Raw genomic sequence first — 14,763 nt, 5'->3', positions numbered from 1 at the left:
GTATAAGAGATTTTAATATGGTTCAATCAAATATGTTTAGTTGACTAATGAAAGAGAATCATGAATCATTTTACTATATCATAGAGAATATCATAGATGACAAAAATCATATATAACTATTAGGTTTCTCAAACATCTACAACTAATGGGTTCCTCAAAGACCCTATATTTCCTACTTTTCATATCTACACCCTAAACAATAAATCTGCTTTCCTCATCAGGTGTCGTCTATAATTCCTCTTATCTCTATCTATCTTGTATAGTTTTTATATGTTCATCTTTATTTCATAACTTTTTCTTCTTTATGAAATAAAATATTTATAAAGATATAAACCTATACCAATTAAGAATTTGGGACACTTTACAAGATACATGTGAAATGGAATGAAAATAGAATGAGAAAAAAGGTGAATCATAGAACTATGTAGAAGAGGAATAAAATTCTAGTGAGAGCAAGATTTATTTTCTGTGCTAATAAATTTTGATTCTCAATCTCATTTAAAAAAATAATCCGAATACATTAATGGGAATTAAATTGATTTTTGACTGCCATTCTTTCTTCCAATGTTCCAAATATTACCTAAATGTATAGCGATTTTGATGTATAACATTCACATTTCTATCAAAAACACTTTTATAATAGTTAGAGCATTTAAAAATATTCTAAAAATTTTCATTTTATAATAATAAAATTGATTGTTTTAAAAAAAAGAAAATCTACCAAATATTAATTTTAAAACCATGCATGTTAAGCTATTTTCTAGATTAAAATTTTTCTAAATATTTAATTTTTATAAAAAGAAAATAACTTTTTTCCAATTCTTTAAGAATAGCTATAAATGAATTCTTATTTATGTTTGGCATTTTCAATGTGTTTAATTAGTTTTTGCCTTGGTTGACTTATAACCACATCACTGTTGAGGTAAAATATATTTAACTTTAAAAGTTACATTTTAATAAAATTAAAAATACAACGTCTTTGAAAATTTAAGGGCTTTTTTTAGAAATGTTTTATAACACATTTCTCGACAACTATTTTGAGAATAATTTTTAAAAACAATCACTTATGTTTTCTAAAACAAAAATATGTTTGGGAACATGAAATATCCTCAATATCTTTTTTTATGTTTTCAAATGTGTTTTAGAAATAATTTTTATCTTTAATATATTATTTTCAATCATTAATTCTTCAAATTTGTATAATATTTTTTTAAAAAAATCATTCTTTAAAAAATAAGAAAAAACAATTGAAAATAATTCTGGTATATTCTTAGAAAACACTTGTTTTCAGAAAATGTTATTAGAGAATTGTTTTTTCTTAAAAAATTACTAAATATGTGTTTGAGTCTATGAAACAGTTCCCAACACATGCTCTATAATTTGTGACCTTCTTATTTTCTTTATTTTCTCTTTTTCATAATATAAAATTGCAAATTAAACTAATGTTTTTTTGTGTTAGGATCTGTTATCTCCCATGTAGATGCTGTCCATTTTGACCCAAAATTTAAAATATATCTATATGATTAAAAAGAGTTTATACATATATAAAATTATAATTTTTTTCCTCTATTTGATATGGAGTCTAAATCAAAAGTAAATAATTTAAATTAGGTTTAGAATGCAATTCCAACATACTGTTTGGAAAACTTTACACTTGGATATTTGGTGTTTACATTGGTCATGATAATTGGTACACTTTTTTTTATAGGGTCTTAGTAAGAAGGTCATTTTAATGTTCTAATAGCCAAGTCGGCTATGTATGCATCTATCTCATGACATTTGAACTCAACTCCTATATTTTGGACCAACAACCTAATTGATAGAGCGCATGCTACAACCCTACGAGTCGGATCAAGGTGTCAAACCTTTGAATGTGAACTTTTGAGAGATCATCTTCTAATCCTTTTAAGTAATTGACTCTCATCCATAAATAATTAATATTTTGCATATAAAAACATAAAAAAGTATATTAATATATTTAATAAAACAATATAACAAAATGTTTTATAAAAGAGCATAAAATTTTAGTATGAAAATTAATGTGATAAAATATTATAAATAATTTACACTGACAAGCAGTCTTGGAAACGTGGGGAACCCAACAAGGCACTTGAAAGAAAACCAACACTAGCCGCGTGTCCACGACCAACTCAACAACAGAAAGAAGGAAGGAAGGGCAATGAAGAAGAAAAGAAGAAATGAACTTCTATGGCTACCATCACGGCCCTTCTTCTCTTCCTTCCATTCCTCTTTCATTCCCATTTCCTGCTTTTCTCGTTCGACCTCATCTATGGAGTCAGAGATGCTATTACCTCCTTCAGAAGGACCAAAAAATCTTGCTATTTTTTCTGATACAGTTTGTAGGTTTTCATCAAATGATCTCTCATCTTCATCGTAATCATCATCATTTTCGAAAATCAGATGAATCCCAGATTTCTTCAGCTCTACCCCTTTAACCATCGGTGGATTTCTCATTGTCACCTGTATCTTATCGCCATCTTTCAGCATAGAGACTATGGGGTGAAACTCACGATATCTACACAAGTATAGATGATCTTCATCCGTCTTTGGTACTCCTGTTAAGTCCAGCATGGTGCCAAATACCTGTCTGTTCATTCTAAGGATCTTCGCTTCGATGCCTGGGACTGAGGGAAGTTGATCTCTTAATTCGTCCTGTATGTGATGGCTGAGAGAGACCACAACTCCTATAATCACAGCTTTGATTACAAGGTTTTTGCGCTTTGAGAAAATGGCAACATTGCGAGAAAACCAGTCTGGGATATTGCTTCCAGGAATACTTAAAGTGCGCAAATTCTTCAAAGCAACCTGCATTTTGTAATTGTCACAAACGAAACCTTCAGTTTTTCTCCAAAACCTAAGAGCTTGCAGATTAAGAAATAGAAAGAGAAAGAGAGGGAAAGAAGTACAACCTTACTGAGTCTTCTCTTTACCGTGGAAGAGCATGAACTGCAACCACTCATAAAGAAACCTTTCAATGACTTCAAGCATTCAACGCCTGGAATATCCACTAATTTCTTACAGTTTGTAAGATTCAGCTCTTGTAAACTCTCCAAGTTTGACAGATCAGATATAACTTCCAAAGCATAACAGTTTGCAGCATTCACCTCCATCAAACTTGAGGGAAGTGGAGGGAGAGCCTTGAGCTCTTCACAATGGGGCAAAAGAAGCTTTCTGAGAATGGAAAGGCCCCTCAGACTAGACGGAAGACTGCTGAAGTTATTACGACCAAGATTCAAAATCTCCAACGATGACAGCTTATCAAAATCATCAGGAATTTTACCAGATATTTTCCAAGCGCGAGCATCCAATTCATACAACAAGGAGAGATTTGAGAAAGAAGTTGGAAGTACAATGAGCTCCGAATTCTCTTCTGCACCAAGGACTTTTGTCTCTGTTGGTCCAAGGGCTTGGGGCAGCTCAAGATGAGGCCGCTTTGCCATTAACAATCTCATTAAGCTTGTGAGCATCCCAAAACTTTCAGGTAGTTGCCTAACAGCAGTTTCCTCCATTTTCAAGTGATGCAATGACTTCAAATTCCCGATTGAACCTGGCAATCTGCGTAGCCGTTTACACTTGTTCAAATTTAGCATGATGAGATTTTCTAACTTCCCTATGGATTCTGGCAACTCAGTCATGGGGGCATCCACAATGATCAAAGTATTAAGAGACCCCATGCTTCCAATTGCTTCTGGCAATGATTCAAGACGTTTACAGAACCTCATCTCAAGCCTCCTAAGTGTTTTCAATCCACCAATCTGATCTGGTAGGTCCATGATTGATGTCCCATCCAACTGAAGCACAACCATTGAAGCTAATCCTTCAATTGAAGCAGGCAATTTGCTCAGAAATCTACAATGACCAACTGATAAGTCCTTCAGGTTGGATAATGAACCGATAGAAGCGGGCAATTCATTGACTGGGCTACCATTCATTAAAAATTCTGTCAACAATTTGAGATTGCGGACAGAATCAGGAATTGCATAGATGGATTGACACCTCATCAAACTTAGTCTCTCAAGGTTTGTCAAAGATCCGAAGGAATCAGGTATTTCTTCTAAAGCAGAATCATTAAATGAAAGTTCTCTAAGGGATTCCAGCTTGCCTATGCATGTAGGTAATTGCTTTAATGACTGGCAATTATTTAGACTAAGCCTTTCAAGTCTTGTGAGACGGAGTACAGATTCAGGTAGCTTCTCTATAACAGTTCCATCAAGAAGGAGTTCTCTTAAAGATTTCATGTAGCTTATGTTCTCTGGTAATTCCTTCAGTTTGGAGCAACCAGAGAGGATAAGGGTCTGGAGATTTTTCAGCCCAGAGACATCACTTGGAAATTCAACAAGGTTCTTACATTCGCTCAGGTCCAAATGAAGTAAACTAATGATGTCCCCGATCGACTTATGAATCTTAACTAGGCCATGGCAATGCTGAAGAATCAACTTTTCCAAGGCTTGATTTCCAGATAAATCTGGAATGGCAGTTAAATTACAGCAACCATGGAGATTCATGACCATCAAGTTCTCACCCACCTGGTAAACAAAATAAGGATAAGACGAAGCACCATCAGTAGCTTTAGACTTTAGTGTGATATGGAAATAAATAAGTTGAAAACAGAAAAATTGTAAGGAAGCATCCATTCTTGCAGTTTCCAATCACAATCTACCACATCCTGATAAGGAAGAAGCAATGGACTGATATGAAATCCAAGTAGCGGAACTTGTTCTTCATACATGGTCAGGGGCACTCTGATTGATATGGGAAAAATACCATGTTTGGTAACACTGCAATAGAGAATGGAAATGGGAAATCCATTCCATTCCTTTCCATTCATTATTGTGTTTGGATCATGATTTAGAATACGAATAAAGTAAACAATTCATTAATATTGAAATCAAATCTCACTCTTATTAATATTTTGATTCTACTCTTCTAAATGATATTATAATTTAGCTTCATTCCCACTTTATTTTCATTTCTATTTTCACTTACCAAATACATCTCAAGTGTCAAGAAATAAGAACCGTAATAAAATTTAATTTCTATAAAAATCATTTTTTTATTCTTATTTTTAATCTATAATTCAAACATAATAAATGAAAAATAAATTCATTTCTCATTCCCATTCCCCTATTCTAATATAACAAACACACCCTAAAAGATGCTTTCTATCACATGGATGGATATGTTTGAAAACCTTGACTGAGGACATCAGTAATTCCTACGGACATGATAAAAGCTTTATCTATCACTGTGACCAGTGTTTTATACCACACGGAGGGTCGTCCTGAGTCGTGACTACTTCAAGTTCACATGAAGGGGACCATTAGGATTGTCAAAGTGAAAAAATACTTGACCAAGTCAGAACCATGACGACCCATTATAAGCTTAAGCCCTTGGACTTCTGTTTTCTAACGGTTTGACATTTTTTTTCTTTCTCAAAATAGTTTTTAAAATTATGAAAAATATGTTTGAAAATATAAAATATTTTGAAAATTTTGACATTATATATAATAAGTACACATCACCTTTATAGTGAATAATTAAAAAATTAGTTTTTATATTTAAATTCTGAAACAAAAAATTGTTTCAAACTGATTTTCAAAAGCAATTTTAAAAAACGTTGTCAAATAATAAACCCATTGATTTTGCATCCATTGAAATAAAAATGAAACCTCAAACATTTATAACATTGGAAATTCTAAATGACAAGGCAAAATTTGAAGTACGTCAAAGCAGCTCACAGTTGACATTAAAATTCAAATTCACAAACGTTAATGCAGTGAAGTGTTCTTGTAGTTAAAATTTTATCAATTTCTTTGAAAAAGGTTGGTGCTTTTCCTTTGCTACATCCTTAACATCCACAATTCAATTACTACACACAAAAAGACATTAATATAATACGCTCCTCTCTTATGCTTAATTAGGGATGATAGTAAGATAGGTTTAGGATAAATCACCCTATGCTTAATTAGGGATGATAGTAAGACAGGTTTGGGATAAATCACCTGATTTTGACCTCGTTCTGTTTGCTTAAGTAATTTTCATTCTCGTTTTTTTTAAATTAAATAGAATTAGGCTGGGTGGGATTACTATAAGAATTTCCTATCTCTATCCATTTGTATTGTTTAATTTTTTCTTTTAAATTTAATTTTTTTAAAAATTTAATTATACTAAAAATAAATATATTTTATAATTATTTTATGTGTTAAAATAGGAAAATAAAAAATTTAAATTGAATTATTTTTTAAAATTAGTTATGTATATAATGGGGTAAGATAAAGCAATAGTCAAACCTTTCTCATGTTTTAGAAAAAAAAAAAAATCCCAAATCTACTACCCTTATTATTTTAATTTCAAACTCCACATTAAGCCTAAACCCATCCATTACCATCCCTAGTATCATTAAGGCAACATCACATAACAATTTCCTAGGATTCTGATGAGCAATTACATCATCCAGTGCCACACCGGCGGAAGTCATCTACTGTCACTTTTAATACAACTGCGGCAGTCCAGGAACCATAAAGCAAACTGCCTCGACAGATTCTTTCCTAGGATATTCACCTTCATGATCACAAGGTGCAATTCTGCCATTTTAGTTCGACAGTCCATGACTGACAGCTGTGAACCTCACTCATTACCAAAAGACTTTTGGGTCATTAAAGGACTTTGTGAAAGAAAAACTATGAATATGATTTTGAATTAAAAAAATTCTTAATGTAATCCATCTTGGTCAGAAGACTCAGAGAACATCCACATTGATTGAGAATGCAGCTCACTAGTGTAGTTACATATGGAGATAATTAGAAAACCACAACTCCAAATTGAAATTGGAATTATTGAGATAATTAAAAAAGAAAAGCAGAATATGGTTTTACCTTAGACAAAAAGTAAAATAAAAACAATTTATTCGCATGACCATTGGCATGTAAGATTGAAAATTATTTGGGAGTTTAATCTACAGGTTGTTTTTTTTTCTTTTAATTTAACCATCTGGCCCAAAACTCCAATTATATGCTATGTATTCATATGCCATGTATTCATGTTAAAACCCATGACTCTCCACTACTGTGATTTTGGAACTACAATAATTGCAGAAAATTTGGATAAGAATCAGACCATTAAAAAGAAGTGAGCAAAACAATAATTGTAATGGGCCTTACTAGTGATCATACCTTGTTATTGTGCCAGCTCCACCATCTGCCGCCCCACAGTCGCTCAATATTCTTGCTTTCGGAAAGATCTAGGACCCTAAGTCCTTGAGGACAGAAATCAGAAGGAAGAGTTTTCAAAGGGCATCCTCTCCATTGTAGCCACTTCAGTTCTGCAGGCATGAGTTTGAATTCTCCTTCTAATTGTACATTATCGATTTGAAGCAGTCTTAGGTTAATCATGGATTCAAATGACTTAGTTTGAAGTATCAATTCCCTCTCTTTCTCTGCTGCATGTTGAAAATATTCCTTATATGTTTCCTTTAGCCATGTAACTGCTGTGGTGAAATTGGGTGTTCCTCTAAAGCGACCCCAAGCAGCAGCAGAATCCTTCATAAAGATATCACTCACAAAATCTAGGACCATACCTTGAATACATCTTGATCCCTGATGCCAATCATAGAGAGAGTATTACAAAATCAGAAATTGAACCAAGTGAAGATGAGGACAAATAATCAGCGGGATAAATATATTATAAAAAACTTGCTGCTGAAAAAGAATGGAAAAAAAAAAAAGATAAGGTGCCTTAGCTATGAATCATACCAAGTTATTCTGCAAGACACGCAAAATCTCACTGCGATCCCACAGCCTGCTACGCATTCCAAGATCTTCATGGTTTTCATGCAGAACGATTTGTCTTCCCATGTCTCTAAGCTGGTCATGCATCCACAAAGTATAGTCCTCTGCAATCTTAAGGAGAGATTTGTCAACAAGTACCTTTATTCCTATCTCAGCCCGGAAACCACAACCCTTCAATATATCAATGGCATCTTCTTTCTTCATTCCCATTTTAATAAACAAACATGCAATATCAAGGAATACACACTTCTCCTGTTCATCCAGCCCGTCATAACTTATCTTTAACACACCCTGAAGATCCATGGGCCTTATCTGTTTTAACTTTTGCAGAGCATCTTCCCATTCCTCTATTTTCCTCTTATCATACAAAGAAGAACCAAATACTTCCAGAGCCAAGGGCAGTCCTCCTGTAAGAGATACAATTTGTTTGGACAGAGGAAGGTAGTCTGGGGTGGGTTTCACTCTCCCTAATGCATAGTGACTAAAAAGTTGTAGCGACTCAGGGGAATTCAACTGTTTCACCTCATAGAGCTCGTTCTCATGAAGCTCATGCAGAACCTCTCTATCTCTAGTAGTGATAATGATTCTACTTCCTTCATAAAACCATTTTCTCCATTTTTTCCTGCCAGCAATTGCCGTGAGTTGGCTTGCATCATCAACATCGTCTAAAATAATAAGTACTCGCTTCTCTTGGACTATGCTTTTGATGGCAACAAGACCAGCATTAACTTCATTTACATGTGAAGCCATACCGGAAAGATCCCCAATGAGTTTGATTTGGAGAGATAGCAGACCATTTTCTTGTGCCAAATATTTTTTGACATTTGAAATGAAACTGCGGTTTTCAAAGTGAGCGACAAGTTTATTATAAAGAGCCTTGGCAAGGGTTGATTTACCAACCCCACCTGGTCCATAAAGTCCTAAGACTCTGATGCTGTTGGATTTAAGGTCTAACAACTCCAACACTTCTTCTACACGAGAATCGAGTCCAACAGTAAAGGCAGCCACACCGCTCCACTTGCTCAATTCAGCCAAAACATTATTCAACAAAGTTTGAATCACATCTGCTTCGTCGCCAAACCTGCCAATAGACAGGAACTTTGATGATTAAATGACTCTGAGACGATGCCCGAGATCTGAGAGAGTTGGAGGTAGCATTAATTGATTACAAATTTCCGCAGCAATATATATAATAGTTAAAAGAAGTGAAGATAATAAAAATTGTCCCCCACTTGTGTATAGACTCAAAAAATTCCGCAAATATGATTGATCAAAACTTAGAACCCATTAAAGAATAGCAAATTGCGAATGGGGAAAACGTATTTCAGAATCAATTAATTTATTAAGATTGGTGCGAGGTATCTCTACTAAAGGAGTTCCGTTGCTGTTCCCTCTGGTCTTGGACCTTGTGCTCCGATGAACTATTGCGAAGGTGAAAGATCTTCTGTTTTGTCAATACCTAACTCAAGATCCGTGTAAGGAATATAAAATGAAAATAATTACAAAACCCAGATTAGTTTCTTTCTAAACTGTATTGTCAAAACCAGAATTAGGGTTGAATCGGATGAGGTTGTTCTCTAAGAACTGAATCTGAAAACCAGGATTAGATTTTTATCTCTTGAATTGAAATCGTGTTTCTCTCTCTAAACTAAAGGTTTGAAACAGAGAAGAGGAAGGGTTACCCATTGACAACAAAACCGGCGAGTCCGCCAACATATTTCATAGCTTTTCTCCATTTCGAAACATCCTCTTCACCAAACCGTGCCTCCAGGTCTTTAAAATGTTGAAGGAAAGGCCCCCTCTGTCCCCGGACGTGCGAAGGATCCACGTTGTAGAAAACGGGAAGAATGAGCCGGTTGCACTCGCAGACCTTGGCGAGTTCTTCCAGGCACCAACGAGAGTTAGCGTAATTGGGTGAAATAATAGCAATGAAAGCCGCAGAGTCCTCGATGGCGTCGAGTAGACAACGATCGATCTTATCACCTCGGTTCAAGCCTTCGTTGTCTCGAAAGGCTCGAACGCCTTTATGCTGAAGACGGGTGTAGAGACAGTCGGTGAAGGTGCCGCGAGTGTCTTCGCCTCTGAAACTGAGGAACACGTCCCACCGGCGTCTGACTGCCGGAGTTGAAGCTGTCGGCGTGGATGAAACGGCGTCGGTCGTCATCTTCGGCTTTGGTAACAGTACTAACGCGAGAGTGGTATAGATCTTTCCTAAGAAATGAATGCTTGCTTGTATTTGAGTACTCGGTGGGTGGAGCCGCGGAGGTTCCTTTCTTGCCGCTGCGTTTTCCACGGAAAAGATTGATTCCACCTAAAACTTGAGGCTGAATTTCGATTTTCAACTGTGCCAGTGGACCAACATCGTTAACGTTTGATTCGTCTAGAAAAAGATGACAACGAACTTTAGTTACTGTCAGGCTCTTTCTCCTGCCAACATTTGATTCATTGGACGTTAATATAACTAAACTTTGGGTTGTTCTATAGTACCTACTCTTCATTTTGGTGATACTACCCACATTTGACCCAATAAAAAGATGACATGTGTAAAATACATATCATTAAAAATTTTACAAACTTATCAAACCGGTAAATATGACTTGTTGGTGAGAAATAATCATATGCATTTCATATATATCTAAATATTACAATTTTTTTTTATAATTTATTATTAAATATCAAATATAATTTGTTATTTAATGCATTACCTAACTCTATCTAAAAAAAGAAAATCTTACCAACTACTCTTATACTCTCATTATTCATACATAAAAAAAGTGATAGTAATTTAATATGAAAATTAAATAATTTCAACTACCAAATTACAAAATATGTAAGATGTATTTTGATGAATCAAATTTCAAGATCAAGTTTAAAACTTTTTGAGAGAGAAAAATTAAAATTTGTATTATATGAAGAAGATGAAGGATTTCAAGTGATTTCAAGTGTCAAAGGTAATATTTGATTTTGTTTTATCCTAATATAATTGTTGTAGGAAGAAATGTGATGTTAAATAACGATTTTAGAATTTTTTATGAGTTTATTATAAAATTTTGTTATCAAATTGTTATTAATATTTTTATATAATTTTTTTTTTTGTTCATAGATTAAATTTGAAGATGAAGCTTTATATGTCTCGAAGGATGTCAAGTGATTACAAGTGTTAAAAGGTAATATTTGATTTTTTTTTTCCCATTTACATATAACTATTGTAGGTAGAAATGTCATGTTAAATGACATTTAAATATGTAATGATTTATAACATCTATATTTTTTTTAATTTTTTTTCTCAATTATTATTAATCAAATTGAGAGCATTTAGTCATTTGTTATAAAATTATCATCAATATTTTATAAGAGAGGGTACGAACTTTCTAAGAAAGGGTACGAACTTTCTAAGAGAGGATACGAACTTTCTAAGAGATGGTACAGACTTTCTAAGAGATGATACGGACTTTGTAAGAGAGAGTACGAACTTTGTAAGAGAGGGTACGAACTTTCTAAGAGATGGTACGAACTTTCTAAGAGATGGTACAAACTTTCTAAGAGATGATACAAACTTTCCAAGACATGGTACGAATTTTCCAAAACAAGGTACGAACTTACGAACTTTCTAAGAGAGGGTACAAACATTTTAAGACAGGGTATGAACTTTCTAAAACATGGTACGAACTTTCTATGAGAGGGTACGAGCTTTCTATGAGAGGGTACGAGCTTTCTAAGAGAGGGTAGGAACTTTCTAAGAGATGGTACGAGCTTTCTAAGAGATGGTACGAGCTTTCTAAGAGAGAGTACGAGCTTTCTAAGACAGGGTACAAACTTTGTAAGAGATGGTACAAACTTACGAATTTTCTAAGAGAGGGTACGAACTTTATAAGAGAGAGTACGAACTTTCTAAGACAAGGTACGAACTTTCTAAGACATGGTACGAACTTTCTAAGAGATGGTACAAACTTTGTAAGAGAGGTTAGAGGGTATGAACTTTGTAAGAGAGGATACAAACTTTTTAAGAGACGATACGAACTTTCTAAGAGATGGTACGAATTTTGTGAGAGATGGTACGAACTTTGTGAGAAAGTGTACGAACTTTGTGAGAGAGAGTAGATGGTACAAATTTTGTGAAAGGAGGTACGAACTTCCATCATTTCTTTAAGATTAATTTTTTTAATTTCTTTTAAGAGTAATTTCCATCATTTCTAAGCTTAATTAGTATCAATAAATAATATTATTGTATTTCCATGTGGAAAAAAATTTGAAAAGTTTGAAAATTTGTAAAATTTTTTAGGGTAAAGAGAATGTGACGAAGGGTGCTAAGAATGTGAGGATTCCTCACATTCTTTGTACCATTCCTCACATTATTCGTACCTTCTACAATTACTTAGTGTTTTAATTTTTTAATTTTCTTAAAAATAATATTCATCATTTCTAAGCTTGATTATTATCAATAAACAATATTATTTGTATTTTTAAGTGGAAAAAAAATTGAAAAATTGTTAAATTTCAAGGTACGAAGAATGTGAGGTAAGGTATGAAAAATGTGAGGATTTCTCATAATCTTCATACCTTTTCTCACATTTTTCATATCCTCTCTAATTTTTTAGTGTTTTAATTTTTTAGGATAATTTGCATTATTTCCAATTTTAAATTTTTTTAATTCTTATTTTTTTTTAAACAATTCTATCAATAATAACTTAAAATAATATTATTAAACTATGTTATTGTTATTTCAAGTTAAAATGTAAATCTAAAATTTTAAAAATATAAATAATTTAGGGCACGAAAAATATGAAAACAGTACGAAAAATTGATAAATACATGTTTGGTACTTTTATCACATTTTTCATATTGATTTTTAGTTTTAAAATTTTTGAAATTACAAATTTATTTTCGAAAATACTATCATTAGTAACTTAAAAGAGCATTAGTAATTTATTTTATTGTAATTTAACTTTAAAAACCTTAAATTAAAAAAATGTAAAATTTGGAGAGTACGGAAAAAAATTAGGATGATCTAATTACCTAAGCTTTACATATGATTATCAAAATGTTGAGTTTTTATGAAAATACTCATTTCATATTAAAATATTACCATATTCAATTTTATGTTGAATTTAAATGTTTAATAATTTGTTAAAAATAAAATAATGTAATTATGATATATGATGATTTTTTTTTTGTTAATAAATATGTTTTCAAATTTTATATCATTTTTATTTTTATTTTTTTCCAATTCTATTTTTAATCTAATATTTATTTTATTTAAACCCAAAATTGTTGAGAATGGAGGAAGAAAGAATGCCACAATCGATTCTTCCCTTAACTGGTTAAGTGGAATTTTTTATTTCAAATTTAAAATAGATGGCCAATATGTAATCTTGGACATCCAATGGCTTGAAAAACTTTTTTGATAGGTACCGAAGAGGTACCCTAGAATTTTCCCTAAACTTTTGCTACTGAAAGGTTTTTTCTTCAGGATTCATCCATCCCACCATAAATTACCACCTTATCCTGTATTGTTTTTCTTCGTATTCCAGATATTTTTTCTGTGTCCGACGTGTTTGTACAATCATTCCCGCCGATACAGATGGCAATATTTAGATTTAACCATATTCTTCAATAATATTCACCATACCATTTTTCTTTATTGAAGTAATTGGCATGATAAAAATATTCTATTCCAGTATTTTTTTTTTTTTGCCTTCCCACATGGCAAAACGTGTTTCTATCCCAGGACAAAGCAAGGAGCACAAGTTAACGTGGGTAGAATGGGCGTTGTACCTGCTTCAGCAGAAGGACCATGTTCAAAGCAACACTATCTTTTTAGGCCAGCCCCACCCAAAAATTGAGAATAAAGTGTTTAACCCAATCACAGACGGTGGAAGTGGTGAAAATTTTGACGTGAAGAGGCTAGTGGAGCACCTGAAGTTCTAAATATAAAAATACACCTCTGTTTGTTTATCATATAGGTTAATTAAAAGGACCCAAAATGAAGACAATAGGAATTTTTGAGGTTCTATTGTAGTAGTTTGTGATTTTAATCATGCATTATTAGTTAAAACTTGTCTCGTCAAGTAGGTGGGACGTTTTTTTTCTCATTATTGCTTGTTTGGAATTTGAGTATGTGGTATATGCAAAGAACACGTAAGAGGTTAATGTCATGCTACCAAAGGTCGAACGTAGGTTTGACCTTAATCCAAAAGACGGTGACTTGCATATCTGCATAGATCACGCTCTAAAATCCACTTTAAGGGCATGACGATCATTTCACATCTCAAGTCCAAAGGTTCAAAGTGAAAACGATTCAAACATTCGTATTGTAACTGGAAAATTACTGATTATCAAATTCTTGTTCAGAGTAGTAGAACAAAAATTCTAAAATCTCCATATAACAATTTTTGAAACTAACACATCAAACCAAGTGTTATTGTCCAAATAACTCCAAACTCAAATAATTCTAATGAAAAATAAAGTTTAACATCTAAATAATGTTCAAAATAAATAGAGTTTTGACAAAAGTTCTAACAAGCTAATTTCCCCTCCTAACCGTCACTCCTCACCCGAACTGAGGGTACCTGAAAAGTTATCAACAAAGGGAAGATGAGTTCAAAGCCCAATAAGGAATATTAATACAATTTTATGGATCAAATATTTTTAATTATACTTACAAATAGGAGATATAACATATACTCTATTTATAAAACTTTTGAATCAAACATGTTAATGCATTTAAATAGTTCAACAAACATTTTCATATATATAAAAATCATTTCATATCCATTACAAATCAAATACATTTAAATTGTTTTCACTCTAGTTATCAAATAGCAAATAGTGCTAAGTTAAATGAGACTTTACAAATAGGTGACTAACCTCAAATGTTTCTTTGAAGGTGGACGAAACCAAACACTACTAGTACTAATAACCTTTAACCAAACCCTTAGAGGTTGAGGTTCAAATC

At 32.9% G+C, this 14,763-nt stretch overlaps 1 protein-coding gene across 1 annotated transcript; it reads right to left on the bottom strand.

The window, feature by feature from the left end:
• Positions 1 to 1,977: 1,977 nt before the first annotated feature.
• Positions 1,978 to 10,237, bottom strand: LOC100263854 (disease resistance protein RPV1). Its single transcript, XM_010654467.3, has 5 exons — positions 9,491 to 10,237; positions 7,773 to 8,889; positions 7,194 to 7,616; positions 2,931 to 4,547; positions 1,978 to 2,826 (listed from the first exon to the last, which is right to left on the bottom strand). The coding sequence occupies exons 1-5, from the start codon at positions 9,970 to 9,972 to the stop codon at positions 2,128 to 2,130; spliced, it is 4,338 nt and encodes a 1,445-aa protein (XP_010652769.1). The 5' UTR covers positions 9,973 to 10,237; the 3' UTR covers positions 1,978 to 2,127.
• Positions 10,238 to 14,763: the final 4,526 nt, after the last annotated feature.

This window comes from Vitis vinifera, chromosome 1 (assembly GCF_030704535.1).
Source record: "Vitis vinifera cultivar Pinot Noir 40024 chromosome 1, ASM3070453v1".
NCBI classification, from domain to species: Eukaryota; Viridiplantae; Streptophyta; class Magnoliopsida; order Vitales; family Vitaceae; genus Vitis; species Vitis vinifera.
The sequence above is the reverse complement of the archived record's forward strand: the minus strand, read 5'-3'. Positions and strand labels throughout refer to the sequence as shown.